This window comes from Pyrus communis, chromosome 7 (assembly GCF_041283825.1).
Source record: "Pyrus communis isolate YQ-2024b chromosome 7, ASM4128382v1, whole genome shotgun sequence".
NCBI classification, from domain to species: Eukaryota; Viridiplantae; Streptophyta; class Magnoliopsida; order Rosales; family Rosaceae; genus Pyrus; species Pyrus communis.
Window position 1 is genome coordinate 655,185 of NC_142571.1, and position 22,034 is coordinate 677,218.

Here is a 22,034-nt window from a genome sequence, read left to right on the forward strand (position 1 = left end):
CGGTTTTGTGGCACGAAAGTTTTCAACTTTCCATGTGGCCTTTTGGCGTTCGAAGGCTAGAAAAGCAGACTAGTAGTTGCCGAGACAATTGAAATGATATGCAGAGAATCACTTTAATGTAATAGTTAGAGAATCCCAATTAAGCCACAATCAATACATAACCGGTAATACTTTGTTAAATCAAACACCATCAATGCAAAACAAACTTCGAACTACTTATAGTCTTATTAGGATAGACTACAAAGTCAGCAGTTGCAATATGACAGATTCAGAATTCTAATCTTGGGTTCCAATGTAAGACATCAAATTTTATATAGACGCACTTTTGTTTTTTTTTTTTGTTTTTTGTTTTTTTTCTTGAAAGGTAGAATCACATATTGTGAAAAATATATTCAGTGAGAAAATTTCTTGAGCATTTGGTGGCCCTATTATCACTAGTGTTCATATTGACAAATGCCAATCTACCCCATGATGTCGAGATCCCATGTCAAGTGTTGTTGACGCGTCCTACAATTAAAATGCCTCGATATATTTCTAAAAGGCATTTCATCAAACACTTGATGAACACAAAATATCTGTATCATTCTATCAAACATTCAAAAGATTCTCGAAAAACCTTCTGAAATATTTTTCTGGCCTTCGAAAATCTTAGGACCACCCAGGTTACTATGTGGATCCAACCACGGTGGTCGCCATTGGACCCAATCCGCACTACATGCACAAATTATGGTATCCGACCGGTAACGACCCACAATCCCATGATTAAATGAGCCAGCCCAATCATGGAAGCCTATAAACTTGTTAACTTGAAATTCGAAATAAATGTTCCCAATGCAAAAGACATTTCCAACCACACACTCTTATTAGGATAAACTTACAAAGTCAACCATTGCAGTTGTAGTATGTGGATCTAAGATTTTAATTTTGGAAAATCCTAATGTAAAATATCAAGTTTTATTTAGACGGAAACTGTGCGCGTAGCAGAATTTTTTTTATGTGATCTTGTGCACTCGGTGGGCTTATCGTCATATGCATTCATATAGTTAATGCCAAGGCAATCACCGAATATTGTCGACATGTCCTGCAAAAATAATGCTGATATATTCTCAGAAAACATTTAATCAAATACTTGATAGATACAAAAATGAATCTCCAAAGAACCTTCACAAGCACTGTTTTGGGGCCTTTGTAGGGTCCCAATCCGCCATAGTGGTTGCCGTAGGACCAATCTGCACCACCCGCACAAATTAAGTTAGATCCGATAGGTCCGTTTAGGAACAACCCAAAACCCGATGATCGAATAAGCCGGCCCAACAAAAAAATTTATCTACCGTAAAATTGTTTGATTAAATCCTACAATCAATTAGTAATAATGTGATTTAATTTTGTATTTAACGAGAATCAAACATTTTTTCATGAACAGGCAAAATTATTGTAATTAACTTGAAATTCCTAACAAAAAAGCGCAATTATATTTTGGAACTGAAAAAGGCGCACTTTTATTGCCTTTCTAAAATTCGCAAAGACTATTCGTCCTTCTCGTCTCTCTTCACAGTCCCGTCCCTTCCAATCCAGTCCACTCCACTGTCCGTTGTCCCGATAATGCGGAAGAAAATGCGAAGGAAACGCCGCGTTCCGGAGGTCCTCCGTAGACTATTCGGCAAACGGGCGCGAACATTGTCCGACACCATCGTCTCCTTGCTCCCTCCCCATTCGTCGTCGTCAGTCCCCGCCGACTGTCGTTTCTGCAAGGGCCGCCGTTGCCTCAGCTGCACCGCGCCTGACGGCTTGTCGTTTCTCCTCCGACCCGACGACCCCTCCGATTACCGCCATCTCCTCAACCTTGGATACGTCGTCTTTGCGAAAAATACACCTGCGGTCACCCGCTTTTCCCCCGACTCTAACTGGTCCCAAATTGAGGTAATTTATAACCATACACATTCTTAGTTTATGTATATATGTTATATACGTGTGTGTATATAGTTATATGCACATATATGGATTACAAGCGATATCACAAATAAGAGAGGGGTGGTTTGAACCGGGACGCAATGACTTGAAGAGGAAGACCGTATCCCCTGTGTGTTACAAATTACAACTAGAACACAGTGTGTATATGTATTTAGGGTTCATTAGGTTGTTGTAATTTGTTTATTTATGTAAATATTGCATGTTTTTGTGGCCAGATTGTTAGAGCAGTGATTGAAGTGATGATGGTTGAGCAACCTGTGTCTTCCAATGTGATATGCAGTGGTTATGATAAGGTAAATTCTCCTTCTTTTTTCTACCATTTATTTTAATTATATGGAATGTAATTATACACTCGGTTTAAAAAAATGTATTTGTTGTTTTGTATATGTTTTGGCAGTCTAATCAGTCAAGCGGCATTGTGGAGCTTCTAACTTCGTCGGCTTGGTGTCTTCTCTTAGAAAGGGTATGATCGTGTAACCGCTTTGATTAGTTGCGATTAATGATGTGCGGAAAGTTTATGTATGGATTCTAAAACTAATAAAGGATAAAACTTTTGCGTGACAGGTTGGGGATGGCATTATGGTTTATTTACTAAGGAATGCATCGATATTTTTGCCACTTCTGCGTACAAACCACCAGCAGGTCACAGGCCTGCCAATCAGTAAATTGTGTCCAAAGAAGTTGAAGCGCGCGCCACAGCCACAGTGGCAACAGTCATTGCCTGAGTCGTATGGTAATCATTAGCTTCTATTGTAATGTACTATGTTGGGAAGTACTGAAAAATGTGACCTAGCTTCAATTATCTGGAGATAAGTATAGTTTGTGTGCGTACAGTTATCTCTTGTATTTAGATGAAAGTACGATCAGCATGTCATTAGTTTTGAGCTTTCATGAGTGTTTATTTCTTATTTCTTGGTCTGCTCATGATATTGAAGTACAAATCAATTGGTTAGTAGACATCTTAAACAGCTAGCTCAAGAATGAATGAATACTACAACTCTAGACACACAGACGTGAATAATGACTACGATATAAAATAAATTTCTTATCTTTTAGCATGTCACTATGTGATCACAGATCTTAGTTATCCCTCGATGTAATTTATGGCATTGACAATGCCTGATCTTTCTTGGTATGTTTGGGCTCATAGTGTTTCTTTGTGCATGTTGATTTGTAATGTGTCCAAATGGAGTCACTTGTTTCATGTAATCTCTCCTTGTCTCTGATTGTTTTGGTTGTTCACTCTAACGCCATCCCTTAAAGGGTGATAAAATACCACAACATGGTGATTGGATTTGCAACTTTATCTCAGGACCCCGGAAAAAGAGGGAAAGAGAAGATAATGTACACTCATTGTTGAAGAGACAGCACCTTAGTTCTTTTAGCAGTGATAAAACCGTTGGTTCTGCTGCCTGCTGTGGCTGCTGCAGTGTTTGTAAGGATAGGGATAGTCATAATGGAACCAGCACGTTTACCGACATATATGAAGGTGATTTAAATAAGGAACTTGAACAGGGTTCCCAAAGGCTTAAAAAGCGTGCAAGACCATTTAGTTGGCAGCGCCGCAAGAAGCGTAGGCTATTACCTTCTCAAGAAACCAACTTTCAGGATCCTTCCAAAACAATTATCGGTGATAAAGAAAGCTTATCTAGCAGGCTTTCATATAGCTCAGTTCATCATCATAAAAAGGTTCATGGGTAAACCTCTCAGTTTTCTCATTCAGACTTTGTCTAAAATGTTGGAATCCTCCCTTCCCCAATATCGTTCAATAAAAAATGAAAGGTCCAAAATGTTGAAGAGGCTTATAAGCTTTAACAACTTTCTTTTCTGGTTATTTCCCTTCTCATGTAATTTTCTTAGTGGTTTCTTTTTAATTTTTGTTTTCTTTGGCAGTGCTCTTGTTTGGGGTTACGCATTCCGCGAAAGGTTGCCAAAGGGGCTCAAATTGACAGAAAATTCATGTTCTTTAACCTGGAACAGTCTTCATCAGTTTTCCCAAGAAAACGTATCCTTTTGCACTTGTGTGTATATGTATATACATACTGAAATACACAGTTCTGATCTCTTGATTACCATTGTCCAAAAAAATTATTGTGACCAACTGTTTGATCACAATCCACTGATATTTTATTGGAATTTGAACACACCAATGTTGACCTAACAATTGATGACCATGGTCAATGGAGACCACGTGATAAGAAATCTTTGTGTATATCTTTGGATTTGCTAATCTTGTCAAGCAGCAATAAATTGTATGAATAGAAATTTGCCTTATCATCTCAGTATATTTTACAAGCAGCAACGGTTTGTGCAGTAATGACTTTCTAATGTTTGATTTCCCTGAAAATGATGATTTCCTATCATGTATGGTGCTGTCTTGTCTTTTTCCTTTTTTCTGTTGCAAGATTTTTCCCGAAGAAACTTAGGGTTTTTCTTTTCTATTATTTAAATGATAACCAATGTATAACACTTAATGATCTTCAGATGTTCTGAATTCTTTAAAGCCAAATTCTGTTGGTTCAGAATTTCTTGTTAAGAGTATTTTTGGCATATCTGACACAGAAAGTGCTATGTCAAAGATATGTCCTCGTGGAAGTGGTCTTTGTCTCATGGGATCGGCATGCCTGTAAGCTTCTCATTATTCTTGATAATATTTTGGTGGTGTTCTGGAATACTGATGGAAGTACAGAGTGGTATCTTACTATCTTTCATCAAGATCTTTTTTATAAGGAATCGGGTTAATAGCCAGCAATAAGTGTAATAAATATTGTTATTAATCCACTAGATTTTTAAGCACGTGGTGTAATATTCTGTATATTAAAAGATATGCCTTTCCATAGGATAATCATATGAAAAAAGGTCTTTTTTGGCATTGCTTTAACAAAATGATACCATCGGGGGAAATGAAAGAATATTTGCTATTTTGTGCTGATAGGTTCTGTACTGGATGGGACCAGACTATGTATAGATATGTTGCTGACAATTATTTGCGTTTTGTATCTAGGAGCACAAAAACTGAAATGTTATGCCAAACGATATGTGGAAATGATTATTTGAATTGCTATGGTCATCATATCTTACATCCTTTTAAAGTTCTTTGTTTATGTGTTTTTATTTTTGCATTTCTGCTGTGCGTGTGTGTGTTGTGGAGACTGGGAGTATTTATTAATTGTGCTCAAGTTAGGTCTTTAATCCTTGTCTTCTAGCCATTTTCTTATCTCTGTTTTATGTTGGGTTCCTGTGTGCGTGTGTGTGTTGTGGTCCGTATATGAACAATAAGTGGTGGCTTATGTTTTTCAGGTATCATTCCCTTGTTAAGTTGCTTAAGACTCTCATACGTAGAGCTCAACATTGCCGTAGTTTAAGATTATTGGACAAGCATTGTGGTGTTTCATCTCCAGATGCTACTGATTCTCACTCTGAGGCTATTAAGTCTTATTGCTTGAAAAGTCAGGTGGTCTCGTTTATGTGGGCTGTTTGTAAGAGAATCATTCCTTCAGATTTGCTAGGAACCGCTTCTAATTGGAGAATATTGAGGAGAAATATTTCCAAGTTCATACATCTTAGAAGATTTGAAAATTTTTCTTTACGGCAATGTATGCATAAACTGAAAACATCTAGGTTCCCATTCCTATCAAATAAACAGTATATCTGCAGCATGAATAATGAGGCACTAAAAGACATGGGTGGAAAAGGATTAGACATTCATAAAGGATTCCCTAGATTGAATGATGCTGCACATATCATTAAACAAAAAGTCTTGAAAAGCTGGATTTATTGGTTCTTTTCATCCATAATTGTCCCTTTGTTGCAAGCCAACTTCTATATCACCGAAAGTGAGCACGGGAGGCAAGATGTATATTACTATCGAAAGTCAGTTTGGGAGAAGGTGAAGAATAAGACTATCAGTTGCATGAAAGATCAGAGGTATTATTGCTTGGATGATGCAACAACTAGAAGGATTATAAGAAAAAGATTATTTGGTTTTTCAAAGCTTCGGATTTGTCCAAAAGAGTGTGGAGTGCGGTTGCTAGCAAATTTAAAAGCATCATCAAAAATGCCACGAAAGGAGTTCAGTTTGGCAGAGCAGTCCAGTGGCATAGTAAGAAGGAAAAAAAGTCTTCAGAAAAGGGTCAAATTTGAATATTTCAAGTCTGTCAATAGCGTTCTTTGTGATACGCATGCTGTTCTAAAAGCTATACGGTTGAAGGAGCCAGAGAAGTTAGGTTCATCAGTTTTTGATTACAATGATGTCTACCGAAAGTTATGCCCATTTGTGATGGGTTTAAAGAATGGACCGACAATGATGCCTGATGTATTTATTGTTGTTTCTGATGTGTCAAAAGCCTATGATACCGTTGACCAGGATAAGCTGCTTTGTGTGATGAAAGATGCCATAAGAACGGATGAATATTTTCTAAAACATTCTTACGAAGTTCTTTGCACAAAAGAATTTTTATGGGTTCATGAGAATCCTGCATTATTGGATCAACATACCAGCTTGAGGTTTAAATCTTCTGCCTTACACCGATCATTGCAAAGTGTCCTTGTTAATCAGGTATTTTTGTGTATTTATGAAAAATTGTTCAGCTATATTTTTTGTGAACTAATTTTGTTTCTGTGGAATATGTTACAATTTTTCCGCTCTTTTCTACAAGTCTGTACTCTGTATTTTGTATATTTATGAACTTATTCATCCGAAGTCATCCATCTTGCTTATATAAAAGAAAATAAGTTGTTCAATATCAAAGGAAGTAGTATTCAAAACATTGAGCATAAGGTTCTTGGTGCTAATTTGTTTCAAATTCAGTAGCTTTTAACTTTGCAACCTTGAAGGTCCCATCTATGTTGATCATGGGGCACGGGATGAAAATTTGTGTACTTGCTTAAAATTTCTTAAGCATCTTTGCATTATTATCCCTTTCTTGTTCTTTATAGATTGAGGTACTTTAACTGATAGTTTTATTTTCTAATGCTTAGGAATATAGCAGGTCTATGAAGAAGGAGGAGCTCTTTTTTAATCTAAATCAACATGTCAAGCGCAATGTGCTACAGTTAGATAAAAAGTTTTATCTGCAAGGTGTAGGTATTCCTCAAGGAAGTGTTTTGTCTTCTTTGCTTTGTTCATTATACTATGGACATTTGGATAGGAATGTGATCTTTCCATTTCTTGAAAAAACTTGGGAACACGCGACAATAGATTCATCAAGAGGACATAATTTTGGAGATACTTCTGCTGCACAGAGTGCTAATGAGGATGGCATTGCCTCATCCTCAACTTATATTCTACTAAGATTTATTGATGACTTTCTTTTCATCTCAACCTCAAGGAATCAGGCTGCTGGCTTCTTCACCAGGTTACAAAGAGGATTTCGGGATTATAACTGTTACATGAATGAAAAGAAGTTCTGTGTGAATTTCGATATTCAACACATGCCTGGAATACCATCAAGCAGGGTGTATCTTGGTGAAGACGGCATCTCATTCATTCGATGGAGTGGCTTGCTTCTTAATTCTTGCACTCTTGAAGTTCAGGCCGACTACACGAAGTTAATTTCCATGACTTATTTTACTTTTTGAGTTTATTGAGGCCAATAATAAATTCCACAATTTCTTAAAACTAAATTCATGCACTGCTGAAGCGGTCAAATTATTCATGTTATAGTCCACCAAAGGAATGTCTTTTTGAATAACACTTTGTACAAGTGTGAATCGTGATACATGTTATACAAGCGTGATACATGTCTGCTAGATGTTTGGTATGGTTGAGGCCTTTGTAATTGTACAACACTATGATCAAGTGTCTGTGAAAACAAATATCATTCATGCTCTGCATTACTTAAGTGTTTTGAGTAACTTGTTTCATCTCTTTATCAGGTACTGGAACAACCATCTACGTTCCACTCTTACTGTCAGCTGGCAAGACCAACCAGCTCGTCATTTGAAGAAAAAATTGTGTGACTATATGAAACCTAAATGCCATCCAATATTCTTTGATTCCAACATCAATTCAGCATCTGTTGTGAGATTAAATATCTACCAAGCATTCTTGTTATGTGCAATGAAGTTCCATTGTTATGTTCGTGACTTATCATACGTCTGGAAACTTCGCCCTAGATCTTATGCTAACATTATCAAGAGATCTTTGAGGTATTCTTCTGTTCCGTTGTCTTTTATCTTTTGTAATTATTTCATCAATAACATGCAGTTTTCTGCATATATGAATATGATAGTTAAAATTTAGTCATCATTTTTTATTTTGATACATTAAAATCTAGCTGCTGGATCCCTTTATCAGAAGTCCAAAATGTTCAAGTATTACGACATTTCTATTTTTCTTTGTTGGAGTTATGTTGTTTTTGTTATATTGATTTTAGGTATATGCATGTGCTCATAAAGAGAAGGATGCGTTCTGTGCATGCTGATTTCCACCCAATTCTTCAACTGGAAAAGGGAGAGGTTGAATGGCTTGGTTTATATGCTTATATCCAAGTACTGAAGAGAAAGCAATCGCGACATAAGGAGTTGATCTCCCTTTTGACATCTAAGTTGTTAAAGCATACAATATCGGGGTCTGTGTCTTCTCAACTAAGGTATGCAGTCGACAGATCACATTCCTCGGTAATGTGGAAGATCAAGTATTAGGAGACTCTTAGAGGTATGTACATATTGCATGAACAGACCATCCTTCTGTCATCAGTTCGCCATCGTCCCAACTTCAGTATTTGAATTCTTCTCTCTTTCTTCTCTATCTCCCCATGTCAGGTACAGCACTTGAACAAGGACGATGTAAGAGCGGAGAAAGCACGATTTATCTGAGCGTGAACGTTTGTTGAGTGAACGTAGTGTCTGCAATGTGGTACAATTTGTGAATTTGCCAATGAGTCTCTTATGTTTTTCGCATCTTTGTGCTCTATAATTTTTTCTTTCCGAACTTTTGGGAAAAGGTTTTGTGCAGTACCGAGCCTGTCCAGATTATTGTGTGCAGGTGAAGCAGCTCATACCTCCATTCTAAACGATTCTTTTTTAATATACAAAGCACTCTTTGCACCTGAGTTCAAATTTTATAATTGGAGTGCAGATTAGAGTATTATTTATTTTAATATCAGTTTTTCAAAAATATATTTTCCAAGTGATCCGAAGATGTTTGTAAGTGCTTTGAAAATAACTAAAAAATGCTCTTGATACTAATCTTTAATAAGTGCAAGTGAATCCTAAAAAGTATTTTCGTATTTAGTGCAAGAAGCTCCATTGTTACTAGAACAAGCAGAGAGCTTAATGACGGGTGAACTAATGACTGCTCTTGATAGAGCGAATTTCGAAAGATAATGGCACTAAATTGGTGAAAAAAAATAACCAAAGAGCAAGCCATAGGTACCAAAACGTAACTAACCTTGAGAAACTCTAAGAAAGACTTTCAAAAAATGGAACTTTTTATAGTTTTTTATTTTCCATTTATAGCTTAATGTCCATTCTCGTCTTAACATTATGAAATATTGTACAAAAAAATAAAATTGCCAGAGTCCATAAAGAGCTACATGGCATTTTTTTTTATGAAAAACTAATAAAAATGACTTGAAAACTGTAAGTTTTAACAAAAATGACAAAATAAAGGGTAAAATGAATAATATCAGGATTGACTTTTTAGTATAAAAATGTGATTTTTCGTTAAAGTAAACAGTACCGGAAGTTTTTCGTTAAAATTATTTTTTTTACCCTTATTGATTCGCTTAGCCCACACGTGTCACGCTCCGTCACAGTAGCACAAAAAATCAGTGCCACTAGGGAATGATATAATGTTACCTTCTCGCTGGATGTCAAATTACCATTTACTACCTTCTCTTTAGAAGTTATCATTTTTCGAAGCCGGTGTTGGCGAAGCAGCAGAAAGTGCAGACGACTGCGCGAGAGAGAAAGTCAGACGGAAAAACAAAAATTAGGGCTTATTAACAATGGCATTTGCTACTCGAATCCGATCGAGCCTCCCTTTGGTCACCAAGATTCTCAAATCGGATTCGGTCTCCGCCGCCGCCAACGGATCCATCGCTCACCGCTCCGTGCTTTGCCCTACTTTCATCAATTCTGAGGTACTGAGATTTCAAATTCGCAGAAATACATAGAACGGAGAAAACGAGAACAGTTATCGTCGTTTTGGTTTTCTGATCTAATTTGCTTGCTTTCTCCGATTCATTTTCCCCCAAAAGATAGGATTTTTATTGATTAATTTATTAATTAGTTTTGATTATAAATATGTATTCGTATTTTGTTTCTAGATTATGAAAAATGTGTGTTACTGGGACAAAAATTTTGATTAGGATCGTTAGGAATTTTAAAGTATGAAAATTTCTGATTAATATTTAATTAATTTGTTGCTTTCACATTGTTTTCAACCAAACCAGCTTTAGCAGTATATACAGTGTGTATCTGTGCGTGTGTTTTTCTTAAAGGTTTGAGAAAATAAGCTTTACGAGGCCGTTATATGAAGTTTAGTTGAATTTGCAGAATGTGGATTAATTGTTTCGCATTTGTATCTGTAGCCATCCAGGAACTTTTCTACCACGCAAGGGAAGAAGGAAGTGAAGGTTCAGGTAATTCACGGGTTTCATTTAAAAGATAAACATTTTCTTGGCAAGCAAGTAGTGCGCTTATTATTGTACACGGGCTTGAACATTTCTTTTTTTCACTTTATATCTTTTGTCTTGCATCAAATAATGAATTAATTCTGGGTTGATTGTAGCTGTCATTGCTCTCTGTTTCTCATGCTTCACTGAAACTGGATTGGTGCTTTTGAATTTTGCATTGGAATCAATCATATCTTGCCCGTTTTACTGTGTTGACAGAATACATAGTTCTGACTATATTTTTCATAAAGTATGTTATGTTGAGGTATGCATAATTAAAAAAAAACGATTAGGATGTCACTTAGTTATAATGGGGCTTAGAAAAAAATACATTATTGTAATTTCTTACGAAGTACATTAAGATTTATAGACTTGTAGCTAAATTGTGTGAAGCGTCAGTAATATAGAACATAAACTGATGTATGTGCGTACTGTATCCGAATTCGCTTATACTAATTAGGTCTGCACTGATTTGCTCTGCCATGGTATGCCAGGTGCCGTTGGTTTTGTTTGGGGGTTCTGGGAACTATGCCTCTGCTTTGTACATTGCTGCAGTAAAAGCTAGTGCTTTAGAGAAGGTTGAGTCTGAGATTTTAGCCATTGTTGAGGCTACGAAGAAAAGTCCTACCTTTTCTCAGTTCACAAGGGATTTGTCCGTGCCAGCAGATACTAGAGTGAAGGCAATCGATCAAATTGCTGCTGAAGCTAAATTTTCAGAAATTACAAAGAACTTTTTGGGTATGATTATTGTCTCATTCTAGCTAAAAATTGTGATGTATTCTTATGTATGTTTCATGTTTTTTTTCCTTTATTTGTATTCTGATATCAGCAGTGATGAATTTTACTTGCTCTGGAAATTTCATCTATCTGTGTGCTGTTTTGTGAAAATTGCATCACTGTACTACTGTAGAAACAAAACGACCACCTGTTAACTCTGGGTTTAGTGTATTTTAATTGGGTTATGCCAAAAGAAAGGGAAAGTATACTGATTGTGGTCAATAGAGTTAGTTTGTTCAGGAATGGGAGGAGGAGACGCTCTTGGACCCAGCACATTTTTTTTATGCATGTAGCTATGCCAGACAAATTAGAAATTTTCAGACATTTGAAGCAAACCCTACTTTTCTGGTATAGTGTTATCCTTTGCAGCAGTGACGGTGGAAGTCACTAAAGAACTGGCATCTGTTGCTAACATTACTTTCATAATGCGTTCTTTTAAGCACTCAGATGCACTGTTCACAAGTTGCATCCCTCTTGGGAAACTTCTTTGTTTTAAAACCCCTAAGACCAAACGTCTGGTTTGGCCTGGATTCTTTAGAACTTTAAGAGAGAGCATCAGACCAATCAAAAGGAAAGTCAGATGTGCTCCCTCCCAATGGAAAGTAAAAAACAATAGAGCCTAATCCCAAATCATTATCCTCTTTTGGCAGCCTCAAACCCAAATCCTAGGTAGTTCTAAACCTCAAAACTCTTAACTGCATTTCATTTTCTTTTCTTTATTCATTTGCGTGGGCAATTTGTTTTCTATCTGAAGTAATTGGTTGAAGGTTTACTAATCAACCACAAGTAAGCTGGATTTGGTTGAGCTGATTTGAAGGAATCTGACAGAGAAAATTGATATTTACATTCACCAATGAAGTGGGATATTTTTAGACATGCATGTATTATGATTACGCGATGGATGTATTAGCAGCTGTAAAATGAGTTTGGGTTTTTGATTTTTGTAAATTGTTTCTACTTGACTCTTGAGAGAACAAAACATCTTGTGTTACACTTTTAAAGATTGTTATTTATTGTTATCATAATTATTATCATTGTTGTTCATGTTGTTGATATTATTATCACCTGTAGCCACACATAGAACTTGTTCATATTTAGTTGAACTTCGGTAAGTATAATTATCTGCATTTTATGTGAACACTAAAAACTTGAAAGCTATTTTAGCAAGATTTTGACATGCGTATGTGCAATGTACTGTTCACATTATAGCCTTAACAATTGTCTTCGCTGAAGTATTCTATTGTGTATGCATGCATGTTCATCAAATTAAATTTTTTTTCTCTTTGATCTTTACTCAACTTTAAACTTGGTTTTCATTGTAATTTTCTCATGGTTGCTTATTTTCCCTTGTTTTAGCTGAAATGCAGAGTCGACATGTTTTTATATCTGAATTCTCATCCCCTCATCTCTCTCTCTCTCTCTCTCTCTCTCTCTCTCTCTCTCTCTCTCTCTATATATATATATAAATGTATCTACATACATATATATTATTTTATTTATTCATGCTTCTGTGGTTTTTCTATTAGTTGTCTTGGCTCAGAATGGGAGGCTAAGGAACCTTGAAACCATATCAAAGAGATTTGGGGAGTTGACCATGGCACATAAGGGGGAAGTGAAAGCTATTGTTACATCAGTCATTGTAAGTTGTAGTCCTGAAATGGTAAATTTATATTTCTTATGAGCATAACTTACTGCCTAAACAAGGACCTACTGCAAGGGCAGAGGGAAAGTTATTTGAGTAAGTAATATGATATCTTGAGTTGGTGTTCTGTCATTTCTTACATGTAGTGGATATGCATGTAATTGTTAACTGTAAGTGGTCTATATTATAGACTGCCATTTGGTTTCAAATTTAAAAGAGGAAAGCATTGCTACAATAGCTTTGAATTGATGCAAAGCTTTTGGGTAAAAGTATATACAAAAGTTTTCCAATTGTGAGACAAGAAATGGTTGCTTGCAACTGTGACGGGTTTTTGCATTTGAAATGGTTGGAATTGACCTAATGGTTGCAAATTGCAGGAAGCACCTGCACTTCACAGTATTTGTTTTGTATAAAGCTTGTGTTGATGCCATTTAATTTCCTATGCTTTTTCGCTACAGTTGAGTTTGTAAATTGTCTCTGGAAGACATCACTGAAATTAGCTATTTGAATCCTTTTAAGCTGTTCATTTATTGCAGAATATTTTTCTGTTGCGTCAAAGGTGGATAAAATGTTTGGAAGAAACAAATATAGCAATTACAAAACTGTGCCAGTTAGGCTCTAGTGAATGGTTATTTTGTTCTAGTTATTCTTGAGTACAAAAGTGGGTTGCCGCTTTGGAACGAATGTTAAAATAAATTTATCAATGACCATCTAAAGAAATGGAGGGTTGAACTCATCATTATGCTGGCTTGTTCTGGAGCCGTGAACCTTTTGGGGCTCAGTAGTTATAGGTTTACTTGCTTTGTAGCTCTTTGTTGTTTAGTTTCTCTTTGACTTTGAGGGGTTATGTATTTTCCCTTTCCTGTTTTAAAAATAAATTTCCTTGTGCCACAGAGGTTCCACTTCGGCTGTTTTTGCCTGAATTACTTTTTTGATGATGTGTGCTTGTTTGTGAAACAAGCAAACCTCACGGAAAAGCTTGTTGTATCATTCATCTGAAGAACTGGTGTTGTACCTGTTATTCTTGTTGGGGCATTGCTGTGAGATGTTGTGTGTTTGATTTGTGTTCTGCTTTCTACTGTATTGTGAAGTGTCATTTGTCATGGCATGATTAGTTCCGGTTACAACTCTTAATTGAATACATAACGAAATCTAAGGTGCTGCTTTTGGCATAAATTTCATGGAAAGGAAATTTAGTTGACCAAAAAAATACGAACGATGAAACGCATATCTTTTTTCCTTATTTTCCTGTCTAATTGTTATTCTGTGATCAGCCCCTTCCCGCTGAAGAAGAGAAAGAATTGAAGGAGACACTGCAGGAATTAATTGGACAAGGGAAGAAGGTCATTCTTGAACAGAAGGTTAGTGGTCTTTCCGCGTGCTCATTAATTCACAAATCGCTATTACATGGGATGGAAATCTGATTCTCTGTTTTACGTCCTAGATTGATCCTAGTATATTGGGTGGGCTCGTGATAGAGTTTGATAAGAAGGTATTTGACATGTCCATTAAGACTCGGGCACGACAGATGGAGAGGTATTTGCGGGAACCCGTAAACTTTGACAACCTCTAAAAGGTGCTTGCAGACTGGGTTGCGGTCTCCCCCTTTTTTCTTTGTGTTATAGTCAAAATTCTATGAAGGAAAAGAAAAAAATTGTGTAATTTTGTTGCCCGAACCTTGTTTAAGAAGATGGCAAGCAACTTGATCGGGATGCCATCTATTTGCAAATAAAAGCTTCATTTTTCGGATGAGTTGGGGGGCAAACCGAGGGACTTCCTATTATCTGTTTTGATGTTTTTTGTTTTTTCATGTTTGAAGTTACAATTTGTTCAAGTTCTGTTCAATTGCTCCGCAAGTATTTATGTAGAGATGTTGATTGGCTGTGTTTTACAAACCTTGCTTAACAAGTAATGTGTTGATTAATAAAAATAATCTTCGAGTCGTGACACTCGTTTCAGTGTGGAGGATGCAAATATAACGCAGGCTTTTTCTCAACGCCGTCTTTCTACTCGAAGGACAAGGGATGAGGCGAACCATGATTTTAGCTTAATTATTGGGTTCTAACTATCATTGGCATTGATTCGTTGCCAACGATCTTCCGACCATGGCACAACTCTAGTCTTCTTTTAGCTGCAAAACCTTGGATGCTAAGACTCGAATCAAACGTTCCATTTTCAACGCTTTGAGGAAGACCAGGGTAGGGTGCCTTGGTAGTCTGATGACTTGGCCCTAACGTTCCTTCTCGCCTAATCCTCCGTTGCCCTCGTAAACAGTCATTAACGATGGTGATTCTCGAATATCGTAAAATAGAATGTGATACGATGAAATAAATTCCAATAGAAACAAAAACACAGGAAACGGGTTATCTACTCTTAACAGTCAGCATGGGAGTGGTTCTCCTGTGACTGCACGAGGCCATCTACATTTTTGTTTAATTTGGGTCTTCGTCTCTCGTGGTGGAGAAAAACCGATCATTATTATGGAAGGTACAACGCATCGGCTTTGATGACATAACAACGTTGCCATCGGGCATCGGCATTCATCATATCACAATCCAGTTTGACATAACTCCACAAAACATGTTTAGGTAGATCGACATTTCATTATGAATAGGTTCAAGTCTCCCATATCTTTTGAGAAGGTAACCAAGTTGCAGATGCTTTGGCTAATCATAGTGTTTGCTTTCAAATTTGATATGGTGGGATCTTCCTCCACCATTTACTATTGAGTTTTCGGAATCAGGATTTTTTGGGCTTGCCCAATTATCGTTTTTCTTAGTGTTTCAGTTTGTTCGTTTAAGATGGTACTCAAAAAAAAAAAAAAAAAAAAAAGAAAAAAATCATAGAGTGATTACATGTTTTTTTTTTTTTTTTCTTTTTCCGGAGCGTGATCTTGTACTCGCTTGTGTAAATAGTACCAAGCAGCCAAAAAAACTTTCCTCTTTCAGATCTTGTATGAACTTTTTGCCCTCAAACCTTTTCTTCCCCTAAAAGGTGTGATGATAGAAACTCCATCATCTATCTATCTACAAAGAAAGTTATCCAATTGTGGGGATCAAACCTCATAAATCTCTCCACCTTTTCCTTTTGCTCATGAGTTCCCCGAGCATCGCTTTTTCACCCATGATTTCTCGAAGACCTTGGAGAATTTGGTCTTTTATGAACCCAGCCAGAGATTTGAAGACACCGATAGATATATTGCCTCTCAAATCTCAATGATACATTCACTTTTTGTAAGGTTTTTGTGGCCTGTAGGACAAGTACAAGGTGTAAGGGTGAATATTATGGATGATGAGGTGAGTTGGTCTTTCTTGTCTTTGTAGCTAAGTGAAGTAGTAGAGTAGGGCATGTTTGCTTGGGACAGGCTCAAAAGCATGAGATGTACGTATACGAATGGATTATTCTATCCTTCCTGGGACAGCTGTAGAAAAGATAAGAGCTTTCTGCAAACAATTGAGTAGCTTGAGAGTTTTGCACTCTCTCACTTTTTCCCTGAAAAAGAGTTGACAAAATTTTAATGTTTTTGGAAGACAAACATAAGTAACTGAATTTTCTTGAGATTATCTAGAGTTGAATATGACTGCTTCTGAATAATCTGATTTGCCATCTGGCTTGGAAGTTGGAAAATGACTGGGAAGTCGCAGCTCTTAACATGCAGGACCAGGAGGATTAGGTAAGGACACAACATGGGATAGAGGAATATGAGTATATTGTACACTTTTGATGGCTACAAATCATGAATGATTCATGCAGTTAATTGTGAGATATCTTAGAGTTATTACGAATTTAGATACAATCATACATAGGATCAATATGATCGATAATCCAAATTCACATCAGGGCGATGTTCCCAGACAGTTTATAAGAGATCATAGACTTTATGTACGAGAAACAAAACAGGGAAAGAGCCAACTTGATGGCTTAGTTCAGATTCATGACTGCCTGACAAGAGAACATATGACATTACATACGTAAGCTCTTTTTTAAGAAAATTAAATAAAAGAAAGTGCTGTTAATATAATTAAGGAGAAACTCCTGATAAATCGTAATTGTTATTTATGCAAAGGCTGTGCAAATGGTGCAGAACACTGATGGCATGTCGAATCAAAATCCTTTAACAGCTATAAAACGAAAAATGAAAGTAAGATCATGAATTATCTGTATCTGGTGAAACCATCTCTACACTATGCTGCATACACCTGTATAATTTGATTGTTACTTCTTTTAGTCTATGCATATATAGCAGTTGATTACTGTAACACAAGACATTTTTAGGACAAATAATTAGTAAAGTCATGCGAAAACAACCTATCTTTTTTCTTCTCTCTTTGTTCTTCATTTGGTTTGATTTCTTGTGTTAGGGTTTAAGCTTTCTTTTTTGGTCGTAGGTTTTGAAGCTTTCATGTACTTTGAATCTGGCTATGGAAACTACTTGAACAATTTGTTGTTTTGTCGCATGCCAGTAGTACTTGGGGTAGTAGACATATCATGTTTAATTATTTTAATTGAATTTGCTAGCTGCGAAACCTTAACTTCTAATATGAGATTGGAAATGCATAATTTTGACCAAACAGAGAACAACTGTAATTGATTTGATCCGAAAGTGAGAGTTTGCTTCAAAAGCATGTTTAATTGACATGATTGAGTTATCCTCAATAAGTTTCATGCAACCACTTAAACAATCCATAACCATCACAAAAAAAATTAATTAATTAAACTACAAATTACAAGTGTCAAAAGTGCAACACTTTGCCCAGTGCACAAAGAGTACTCTTGTACTCTCTCTCTCTGCATATAAACTTCAATTTCACGTGTATGCTGATAGAGGGAGAGGGCTTTTCTTCTTGTCTTTGACTCTTTATGGTCTTTTTCGATTCATTTTTCTTCACTCACAAGGTAATCCTATATCATCTTTTGTATATTAGACATCTAAATTTTTTGCTTCCACTTCACATAATCTCTCTCTCTCTCTCTCTCTCTCTCTCACATATGGGAATGGAGCCGTGGAGGTCCCCCTCCAATCCGTTTCCCACTCCACCCATCGACCAACAAACATATTATCTCTCTCTCTGTCTCTCTCTCTCAAATTTTGATGTGCATATTTTAAGCAAACCCCACAACCATCACCATCATCATCACCATTGCCACCCCATGAAGCCATCTCATCATCTTATATATCATTCTTGTAGATCTCCATCCATCACATTAACTACTTTAACCAAAAAAACGCTAAGAAAACAAGTCCGTTTGCAATTACAATGAGAAAGCCAGAGTCTATTGGGAAAGACGACGTCGACGGAGCAAAAACTATTAACAAGAAGAAGATGATGATGAGCAAGCTTAGGAAGGGGTTGTGGTCACCGGAGGAAGATGAGAAGCTGATGAGGTACATGTTAACCAATGGACAAGGCTGTTGGAGTGACATAGCAAGAAATGCTGGTCTCCAAAGATGTGGAAAGAGTTGTCGTCTTCGTTGGATCAATTACTTGAGGCCTGATCTCAAGCGTGGTGCCTTTTCACCCCAAGAGGAAGAGCTTATCATCCATTTCCATTCAATTCTTGGCAATAGGTACTCTCTCTCTCTCTCTCGTTAACTCAGTTGCAATGTTTATAATGCACAAATATTACATTATACTTGTAATGCACACACATTTATTTATTTATTTTTATTATGAAGGGAAGTGAGAGGGTTTGAAACTATTACAATAATTTAGGGAGGGGGAAATTTCAAATCCTGGATGCATGAGTGGAAACTCAACATCCTCTCCATTAGGATATTGGACCACATATCTTGTAACGCACACATATATGTAAATGCACATTGTGTATTGTAGGAGGGTTTAATTAAGTTCTGACGGCCATACTGCAAGCGCAATCCTAGTCCTTGTGTGCATGCAGATTTTAGGGAACCATTACAATTGATACTTCAACATAGGGTGCATGCATGTTTAACCCTTGAAAGTAGTCTTAAAATTAAGTATTCTGTTTTGTTTTCTACCGTGTTTCTTTCTGAGCTCAATTGGGCATATAGTGTGCGCGCACACACATACCATATCGTATAAGTGCTTAAGCAACAAAACATCCATGGCATTTCAAGTCATGCATTTTGTTTTAGCCGTGCACATATAGATGGTTCAGAATTGATGTGTGTATATAAACAAACTGAAATTAACGACGTGCATACCAATTATAGCTATTGATTTAGTGGTGCTTTCTTTTTCAAATGATGAAAACAAAAAACAAATAGTGATGAAGTGTTGTATCCGTCTTAACTTTTCTTTGTCTGTTTTTATTATGTCTTAATTAATCAGTTATATTTGTTTTTCTTGTGATTAATTTAGGTTATATTTGTTTTTCTTGTGATGAATATAGGTGGTCACAAATTGCTGCACGTCTTCCAGGACGAACGGACAATGAAATAAAGAATTTTTGGAATTCAGCCTTGAAGAAAAGGTTGAAAAATAACAATATGTCCACGTCCACATCGTCACCAAACGATAGTGATTCCTCTGATCCTAGAGATCCTGTCGTTGGAGGGACGTTTATGCCCATGCATGACCATGACATGATGACCATGTACAACATGGACTCATCATCCTCATCAACCACATCCAAGCAAGCCATGGCCGTTAACAGCAACACCTTATTCAATCCCTTCTATATGCTCGACAATCGTTATGACATGGCCCATGCAGACGACGTCGTCGTAAATCCCACATGTTTCCCACACTTACCAAACATTGGAGATAATCAGGGGCATTATGGGGATTATGGAAACTTAGAGGGTGGTCATAAAATGGGGTTAGAAGGTGACCTTTTTCTTCCTCCACTCGAAAGCAGAAGCATTAAGAATAATCTGAATGGTCAATTAGTAGCTGACAATATAAGCAAGAAGAATAGTAGTATTAGCAACTACCACTTCCATAATAGTTGCTTTAATAACACGGAACTGATCGGGTTTAAAGTAGATGAAGAGGAAGACATGTTTGGATTTGGAAATATTAATGGAGGGCAAGGAGAAAGCGTAAGAGTGGGAGAATGGGATTTTGAGGGTTTCATGCTGGATACTTCCTCCTTTCTCTCTTAAAGAGGAGAGCAGAGCTACGTAAATCCGTATATATTTGCAAAACAATTTTTTGGCTTTTGTTTACTTAGCCAAATAAACCTTTAGTGCATATATGAAATAATATTGTTCCTTTAGACATCAGAAATGTCAATACTGATGTAAGTAGAGAATAGAATAAGAGGACTTTTTTTGTATACAAGAGAATAAAAATTTGGAGGTGGAAGTTGGTAGTGAAGGATGAGATGGATGTAATCGCATTATGTAAACAAACGTTAATAAGGAGCAAAGTAGATTCAATATATTCAAGTTCTCTGCCTCTCTCTTATATATTTTTACTTTTTTATATACAACGAAATTCTGCATTAAGGGAGTGTGAGGTTTGGATTAGCCTACACAATTGGTCATCCATAATAATTTTGTATCGAACTTGCCAAACCTAAAACCTCCAACTCACCAGTTAAAAGAAATACCACTAGACTAAAATACCAGAAACCTCCTTCTCATATTTTATTTTGAATTTATATATCTAATTTAAGCTAAATTGTAACGTGTTCTTTATGGTTACGGGTGGACTAAGCAGCTCTTGACTATGGGTGTTAAAAATTATTTCATATATAAGTGATAAGGATGAGATGCTAACCATTGTTGATTATTCTAAGAAGCTCTTTACTCATCACCCTTGAAGGGAGTCTTTTATGTTCTGCCTTAGTAGTTTGATTTCCTAGGCTTGATCAAGTAGCGACTTACTTAATATTACTAAGGAATTAATGAGGATGATATTAAAGGTAACCTTTTTAATTTAATATTAAGTAGCTTAAGTTTGAGTTTCCTTGAACAAATTATATATTTGAGACGTGTTTTCTTCCTCATACAAGCTCAATATAACTATCTTTAGGATGTAATTTTTTCTAGGTTAGTTGAGCAGTATAGATGGATATTTCCTTGGACTTCATGTTGCTGCAACAGTGATGGATTAGAGATTGTATGATTCAAGTGTACCGAATGGGCATCGCATACATTGTGTTGATGAATATGTTGGAAAAAATAATAGCATTTAGTTTTCCTAGTGTTTGGTTTGTTGGGCCAAGCCTGTTTTAGGTATCCTGTTTTCTTGTTTTTCATTAATAAAATAATGTTAATAGTTATATTTCGTTTGTTCTGTCATTTTTAGCTGCATATCCTTGTGGGAATAGGTCACTGCACTCTGCACTTGCTAAATGAGTTCTCACTACTATTTGTCTAGTCAATACATTGAGAAGCGTGTCCCGGTGCCACGATAAGTTGGAGGAGTAGAGCTGCCGGCTGTGAAGAGCTGTGGAAGCTGCTTGGAAGACTTAAGGTAGCACGGTGAAGGTATAGGATGGTAATAGAAGCTTAGTTTTCTTAGTGGCGTAGACTATAGCTAATTAATCCCTTGATTTTTCACAGTTCCTCGATGTTTCATTCAGAATGATTTTCTGGGACCAAATCCTCCGTGTTTGATGAATAAAATCTGAATTTATATGATGTATGAATGCCTATAACTTGTGATGAACAAATGGTTTGTTTACTTGTTTTGAAATGTGATTGTGTCATAATTCTCATTTGCAGACTATGAGACAAAAGCAGACCTATCACGGTTGATGCCCGTGATAGATTACAATCTATCCTGGGCATTGTGCCTATTTAGAATATGAATGTGATAAAAAAATCTCATTTTCTATATTTCGTAGTAAAATTGTCGTGGTAGATAAGCTAATGTCTTATAGTGATAAGATGGTTGTACTTACTTTAATTATCACTGTCTTGGTGCAAAAGCAAAAGCTACCCGCATATTGGATTGGATTCGTATATCTATGTCAAACTCAAATATGTTATCAAACTTTAATTCTACAATCATCATTACCATATATGGCCAACCTTCTACCTCAATCCATCGTTTCCCCTTGAATGAAAGCAATATACGTCTCTTCAGTAT

At 36.4% G+C, this 22,034-nt stretch overlaps 3 protein-coding genes across 3 annotated transcripts; all 3 read left to right on the plus strand.

Moving 5' to 3' along the window:
• The first annotated feature begins 1,493 nt into the window (after nucleotides 1-1,493).
• TERT (telomerase reverse transcriptase) lies at nucleotides 1,494-9,026 on the plus strand. The gene is made up of 12 exons (XM_088697827.1): nucleotides 1,494-1,920; nucleotides 2,187-2,264; nucleotides 2,369-2,434; nucleotides 2,536-2,704; nucleotides 3,284-3,660; nucleotides 3,865-3,976; nucleotides 4,456-4,597; nucleotides 5,272-6,529; nucleotides 6,952-7,520; nucleotides 7,849-8,121; nucleotides 8,349-8,629; nucleotides 8,737-9,026. The coding sequence occupies exons 1-11, from the start codon at nucleotides 1,603-1,605 to the stop codon at nucleotides 8,614-8,616; spliced, it is 3,630 nt and encodes a 1,209-aa protein (XP_088553953.1). The 5' UTR covers nucleotides 1,494-1,602; the 3' UTR covers nucleotides 8,617-8,629; nucleotides 8,737-9,026.
• Nucleotides 9,027-9,650: 624 nt separating this feature from the next.
• LOC137734043 (ATP synthase subunit O, mitochondrial) lies at nucleotides 9,651-14,969 on the plus strand. The gene is made up of 6 exons (XM_068473297.2): nucleotides 9,651-10,058; nucleotides 10,509-10,559; nucleotides 11,087-11,330; nucleotides 12,896-13,008; nucleotides 14,286-14,372; nucleotides 14,456-14,969. Exons 1-6 carry the CDS (start codon nucleotides 9,924-9,926, stop codon nucleotides 14,582-14,584), a joined length of 759 nt encoding a protein of 252 aa, XP_068329398.2. The 5' UTR covers nucleotides 9,651-9,923; the 3' UTR covers nucleotides 14,585-14,969.
• Nucleotides 14,970-18,216: 3,247 nt separating this feature from the next.
• On the plus strand, nucleotides 18,217-20,376 carry LOC137733364 (transcription factor MYB83-like). Its single transcript, XM_068472515.2, has 2 exons — nucleotides 18,217-18,580; nucleotides 19,384-20,376. Exons 1-2 carry the CDS (start codon nucleotides 18,270-18,272, stop codon nucleotides 20,096-20,098), a joined length of 1,026 nt encoding a protein of 341 aa, XP_068328616.2. The 5' UTR covers nucleotides 18,217-18,269; the 3' UTR covers nucleotides 20,099-20,376.
• The last annotated feature ends 1,658 nt before the right edge of the window (nucleotides 20,377-22,034 follow it).

What these genes read in the sequence shown, in the direction of transcription:
- LOC137733364 (XM_068472515.2), top strand. Translation starts at nt 18,270, where the DNA reads ATGAGAAAGCCAGAGTCTATTGGGAAAGACGACGTCGACGGAGCAAAA. An exon ending in CATTCAATTCTTGGCAATAG is followed by an intron (nt 18,581 to 19,383) that starts GTACTCTCTCTC and finishes TGATGAATATAG; the next exon opens with GTGGTCACAAATTGCTGCAC.
- TERT (XM_088697827.1), top strand. Translation starts at nt 1,603, where the DNA reads ATGCGGAAGAAAATGCGAAGGAAACGCCGCGTTCCGGAGGTCCTCCGT. An exon ending in CTCATGGGATCGGCATGCCT is followed by an intron (nt 4,598 to 5,271) that starts GTAAGCTTCTCA and finishes TATGTTTTTCAG; the next exon opens with GTATCATTCCCTTGTTAAGT. An exon ending in GTTCAGGCCGACTACACGAA is followed by an intron (nt 7,521 to 7,848) that starts GTTAATTTCCAT and finishes TCTCTTTATCAG; the next exon opens with GTACTGGAACAACCATCTAC.
- LOC137734043 (XM_068473297.2), top strand. Translation starts at nt 9,924, where the DNA reads ATGGCATTTGCTACTCGAATCCGATCGAGCCTCCCTTTGGTCACCAAG. An exon ending in AATTACAAAGAACTTTTTGG is followed by an intron (nt 11,331 to 12,895) that starts GTATGATTATTG and finishes TTTTTCTATTAG; the next exon opens with TTGTCTTGGCTCAGAATGGG. An exon ending in CTATTGTTACATCAGTCATT is followed by an intron (nt 13,009 to 14,285) that starts GTAAGTTGTAGT and finishes TTCTGTGATCAG; the next exon opens with CCCCTTCCCGCTGAAGAAGA.